General features: G+C 35.7%; 1 protein-coding gene across 1 annotated transcript; it reads right to left on the reverse strand.

Moving 5' to 3' along the window:
- Nucleotides 1-992: 992 nt before the first annotated feature.
- On the reverse strand, nucleotides 993-3,352 carry LOC132563641 (3-oxo-5-alpha-steroid 4-dehydrogenase 1-like). The gene is made up of 5 exons (XM_060228381.1): nucleotides 3,057-3,352; nucleotides 2,271-2,437; nucleotides 1,878-1,979; nucleotides 1,451-1,601; nucleotides 993-1,059 (listed from the first exon to the last, which is right to left on the reverse strand). The coding sequence occupies exons 1-5, from the start codon at nucleotides 3,350-3,352 to the stop codon at nucleotides 993-995; spliced, it is 783 nt and encodes a 260-aa protein (XP_060084364.1).
- Between the last annotated feature and the right edge of the window lie 2,648 nt (nucleotides 3,353-6,000).

Below are 6,000 nucleotides of genomic sequence, written 5' to 3' on the forward strand. Positions count from 1 at the left end.
GTAAAGCAATGCGATCTAATGTGGTATTGCTCCGCTACACGATTCACTTAATCGTAATTTGACTTACTTGAAGTAGTTAAATTAATACTATTAATTGTACCTGTCCCGTCTCACGTTTCCCTTCCTGTAGTTTCTACCCACAATTCCTCTTTCACTCTAGTTCAGTGATCCATACTCATTTAGCCGTGCGTCCTATCGTCATCTTTATGAGCTCGACACCCCAATATCAACTTACGAACTTGAATTAGAGCTATATGTCAGAACACATAAGACCTAGGTCCTGGAAACAACATCTTACTTAAGAGATTACACTTGGTAAAGTCCTAGGAGAAGAGGTACAATGTATATGTGGTCTTACGGGTTTCTGGTCACTAACAGTATTTTTGTCTGTTTTTCTCTGTATATATAGCGTTGTTTTCGACTGACACTGTTAGCTATCGTACTAAATAACAGCAGGTGTCGATAGGACGTAAAGCAGCATAAAACCAAAGGCTATGACCTCAAAACTGATCTCTGTAACCTCACCTCCGACACTGGACAATTACTTGCTGTTACTGTAAAATATAATCTTTCAAACATCGTTAAAAAATAGTGTCTGCAATACAGTCGATGTGTCCATCTTCCTGTGATGTTCGGGTATATGTCGCTGGTGTTCTGTAACTTTTTTTCATTATATTCGTAATCAAAATACAAGGTGTACTTTAAATATATATATATTATTTTTATTTTTTTTTTCGTCTTTCACTTAGCCGTTCGAGGGGTTGATTCCCGGAAGTGATGTCAAAAAGTAACGGGTCACCTGCCTGACCACGTGGGTTTCCCCGAGTACTCCGGTAAGACCCCGCGCATCACGTTTCAGAAACCATGCGTGGTGTGCAGCAATCGAGGGGAGGCTACTCTGACGATCATTGTTACGTTAGCTAGCATTTCTTTTCCGAATAGAAAAAAACATCGATTTTTTTTCTTTTAAAGTTACAAAATTTTGAGTCGGTTTATATAACAAGTGGAATCAGAGCTTTCCGATCTTTAGGATAGTCGTCAAATTTTTCTATGTACCACCTAAAACAGAGGAGAGATTGGGGTATTTCAACAGGCATTTCTTTAAAGATTCTGAAAGAGACATCAGGAAAAACTGAAATAAGATTTCGTTGTTAATAGATCATTGAAAAGAAGTTGGCACCTTCAAATTGATAATTAGAACAAAATATTCATACAATTTAGCTTCCAAAACCTGTTTATATCCTTACTAACTTTTAATCACGAAAGGAAAGCAAACCAAATGTTCTAAGATAAGTTATATTTAAAACATGAAAAAATAGTAACCTTCGCCCCCTCCCAAGGGAAAATCAGGAAACATATTTAATATTGATGTTTAATTATTTTTATGAACATTTATTTATAAGATGTATTATGAAATACACTGCAAGTCACACGTGACAGTGAATCCTACCGGTGATGCTGGAAAGCTCGTGGCGCTATGGAGGCTGTGGTGGAGAAGAAAAAAGCCACGGATGACAAAGTTCCGTTAGCAAGTGCAAACCCAAACCATTCAGTAATCTCGCCGAGAAAGTTGGCTCCAGATACGTACGTAAACAGACCACCTGCAAGTAATATAATATACGCTGGCAATGGTGTAGGGGAGATAACTGTAGTTAAAATTGTTAAAAATGAATATTTATTAAAAAAAACATCGACAAAGAGTGCCAACAGACTAAAATCTGATGTTGTTTCTGGTTTTATTGATTTTATTGTGAATTATTGCTATCGTACTGAATGTCACTATGAAACGTGGGCGTTTGAAGCAAATATATTACCCATGCTAATCTGATTTAGTAATTTACATTACAGGTCTGGTGTGTAGGTGCAATCGTTCTTACCTCTGGGAATTTTGTATCCGGTTTCGCCTGGTTTTCTCAGAGTCCTTAAAGTGTGGTCTGAGTGAATATTTATGATTAATCCCGAGAAAAATATCAGTAAACCTGAATAAGATACCAATACAATGTAAATTGAGGGGCAAATAGGCCTACACGTCCTACCGTAAAATAGAAATTTAAGTGTATGCTATGTTAATTAGGTCACTTATACTTCCTAATTTGTATTTTCTATCTAGCTTGTTTTCCTTCATACATTTTTATAATCCTTATCGAGATCAGTGACATATTTTCCAGCTTCGGAACTTTCAGTAGTCTTTATAACAGCTCATGGTAACATATTACATTACTTGTACAAGTAAACTTAACATGATAAGCAAATTCACGTTATGGACATACCAATGTAAAATAGTGGATCCCTATGCCAGTCATCCCCGAAATCGGCGTGGTGTAAGAGATATGCTGCTTGCAAATATCCATTGAATATACAAAACAGCACAGCAAACACAAAAGTTACCAGAGAGACAGGCTTACCTCCCCTTATCAAGAACGGGTAAATAAGTGATCTGTGATAAGAAGACAAACAATAGATATTTGCAGGTAATCCTGTACAGAACTTCGATATTGTCCTCTGTTAACTTTAAACAGGGATGAATAATATAGATATTACGTTCCTGCTATGAACAAATGTAATTTCGATATATAATATCATTGATTAGTTCATGTTGGTAGTATACGTTTGTCCTTCAAATGTTACTTAAAATAGCCCGTTATCTCTAATACATTTAGCATGACGTCATAATTACAATGACGTCACGAAAAGCGCTTCAGAATTGTAAATCATTTATTCCATTATCAGAACGATTCCACTTGTAAAACATGTATATTGAAGTTGATCAAGTCAATGGAAGAGATCGTTCCTAATTATCAGTTTGTGTAATAGCTTTTTCCGGAAATGTCTTTAACATTTATTTCCCATTTCAAACTGTATGAAGAAAGATTGAACGTTTCACCAGCTGAAAGCGACATTAATAGATCATACAAATTAATGTTAATACATACACATGTTTATTCAATCAATGAACATCAAAACAATTTTTTTTCACATTCAACACTTGTGATAATTATTTTCATGACGGTGAAACGTCACACTTATTTAACAGTCTAGATATTGTAAATGTTTACCTGTGTATATAATGTAAAACAAAACATCCAAACAATATCTGGTTCGGTGATTCCCCTATCCTTGGCGAGGTCGTGAATGCTAAAAGTACTATTGGAATGGTAATGGACGGAAGTTCCCAGACGAACCAAGCCAGCCTGGAGTTGATATAACACCCATACCCTTCCCGGATGTACCGTCCGTAGGACGCACCGGTAGTTAGGAACAGCTGAGAAATAGCGACGAATCCAGCAAACCCGAGAATGGCATAGGTAATGGTATCAAGTGTGTCTTTGTCAACTCTGATGTAGTTCTCCATATCAAAATTTCACAATTTGAACAACAAGATTAAAATTTAGTCCTCATCTCACAAATCAGCGTGTATAAACAAACTATCCAGCCATGTTGTATACGTGTATTGATAAACGAGGTCAAAGTTCACAGGAGTCATTGTTAACGGCGATATTTACGTACCCGGTGATTTTCTGTACTGTTGTAATGGTGAAAAACAAACCAGCGAGTCCTGTGAAAGCCTCATCACACGAGTGATTTAAGCTATCACACTGACACCAACGACGGAAACCTGTCTATAGATTTTTACCTAAAACTTAAATGTAAATAACCATTCTGAGTAATATGTATTGTGTGGTATGGTCAGATTGACCAGTATTAATACCCAGAAACACTTTAACCATCAGAAGATTCACCAAATTTTACCTTAAAGGGATATTCTGTATAAGTTTGGATATCAAATGATAATTTTATTGGAAAAAAAATCACGAAAGGATTTACTTGCGTTCTTAGACATATGATTTTCAAGTTATAGAAATTCTATATGGGTCAAGCAAGATTTACAAGCATTCGCTAAACCCTGACTAAGAGTGACAGGGTTGCATTTTATTTGCCGAACAGCTTGAAATATTTGTGTGTATTTTTAAATCCATCGAACTACGACCCCAGCAGAAATTACAGATGAACAGCATACAGACCTTCTGGATTCCCCCAATGTACTATAAATAGAAAGTCTCATTTTCTACTGGCTGGAGTATTTCCACTAATTTCACCTGTCCAAACAGACCTGCGAAAAGATATTTTGAAAGTCATTAGAAATCGTTCTAAAATGTACAAAATAACCAGAAATTTTCCAAATTGTGCTGAATTTCCCTTTAAAGCAGGTGCACTTAGGAATATCCATTTTTCGCACGAGACTGTAGCTGACTTTCTCACTAAATGACATATGAGAGCCCCGTTTCATGCTGTTCCGAGCGATAAGGATGACTTTTCTTGCCGAAGGACATATCTACATCAGCACAGACTAGTCCATTTTCCAACTCGGATTGGGAACGTTCAATCCCATACCTCGAATCGTCATCCGAAGAAGGCTAAATCACTATTCTATTATCTTTCCTTCGTGGCTACTCTTTCTTTCCTACTTTTTCTTTCAAAAGTTTTGAACACACTCGACGTCATGAATACGTACCTGCTGTTGTGATGACGTTAAATACCAACTAATTCAAAATCATATCTTACTCAACTTTCTCATATCATCCATTTCTCTGTACCACATTGCAAATCACTCACATCAATTCTAGATTCTTGAAATATATATTTCAATGATAAACATACATTTTCAATGAATTTGCAACAGTATTATGATATCTATGCATCGCCTTTCGAAAATATTTGAGACAACAGTAAGGTATACACTCACGCTGTTTAATGTTTATATACATTTGAAAGTTGTGGATAAAATAATGTATTTTCCTGCTGATTACGAGTCGCAAATTCTTACTCTTTAAAGTACATATAACATTGTATATAACATTGCTATTGATAGGAATGAAGAAAAGATCATTTAAGGAGAATATTTAATAAAATCATCAGTTGTCCCAAACCACAGGGACGTCGCGTGTTTATAAAAACTGTGTTTTTCGACAAACACATATGTAACATTGTTGCTACACAAACATTATAACTCGTGGTGGACGTTTGTAGGCCACAATTCAATGTTTTTAATATGGTCATGCCTCCACATAAATATTTCCTTTTTATTTTACAAGGAATATGATTGATATATGTGCTGATATTTTCACCGAACATATATTGTACATGTATAATAGGTAAAATTGCTTACATGCAAGAAAGATAACTCCTGTGTGCTTGGCAATGGGAAGGAGATAAAACTCGACTACTAATGATATAACTGCATTAGAGAAGAACCGTATCTGATTTTTATGATTTTAAACAACTGTGAATTGACTATTTAACTTTTCTGTAAGGCAGTCATAAACAGGACACACTGAGTGCAGACATTTCAACATGATGTTGTGCAACAGAATATCAAGAGCTACAGCCCCATCATAAACAAACCGACTACAAAACTACATGTGGTTGCATTCAGTGTAAATATCGATCTGGACTTGTGGAGCCATGCAGTGAACTAATGACCCGTTTAGTCATCAGAGCGATTCCCCAATAAGCGATCCTCAGTCAACATTCAAGCGGGGAAAACCAATGTAACTGACAATTCTAACGACTTTAGACTGTATAATATCTAGGACTGTTATAGTTTATTTCTAAGTCAAGTAAATAGTGTCACTTCCTCAAAATGAGAACCGATTACAGCAAAACTAGCCAACCAAACCAAGGAACATACACACTTAACTTTATATCGCACAAGAAAAATCTTCCTAAAGAAATTACAGTGTAGACCTATTATGTTTTCATAGTTTTCAGCCAATTGCATCTTTCAGAAAACCTATGTTTTAAATGTATCCGTTTGCTGTCGACATCTATCAAGAAATACCGAGTCAACTACTACATCAAAATGCCATTTGTTAGGGAAGTAGGGACATTGCTGTCTTGAGATGGACCAAGAAAAAAAAATCACAAACAACGCTTGACACTGAGGAAAACAACATTATCCACGATTTTCTTCCATACAAAAATACTAACTTTAAAATAAAT

The sequence above is a fragment of the Ylistrum balloti genome, unplaced genomic scaffold (assembly GCF_031769215.1).
Source record: "Ylistrum balloti isolate Yb309-2 unplaced genomic scaffold, AGI_CSIRO_Ybal_v1 Utg371806, whole genome shotgun sequence".
NCBI lineage: Eukaryota > Metazoa > Mollusca > Bivalvia > Pectinida > Pectinidae > Ylistrum > Ylistrum balloti.

Coding starts and splice junctions, on each gene's coding strand:
- LOC132563641 (XM_060228381.1), bottom strand. CDS start 3,352: ATGGAGAACTACATCAGAGTTGACAAAGACACACTTGATACCATTACC. Junction 1,602..1,877: donor CGGATACAAAATTCCCAGAG/GTAAGAACGATT, acceptor TATTACTTGCAG/GTGGTCTGTTTACGTACGTA. Junction 1,060..1,450: donor CGAGCTTTCCAGCATCACCG/GTAGGATTCACT, acceptor CCTCTGTTTTAG/GTGGTACATAGAAAAATTTG.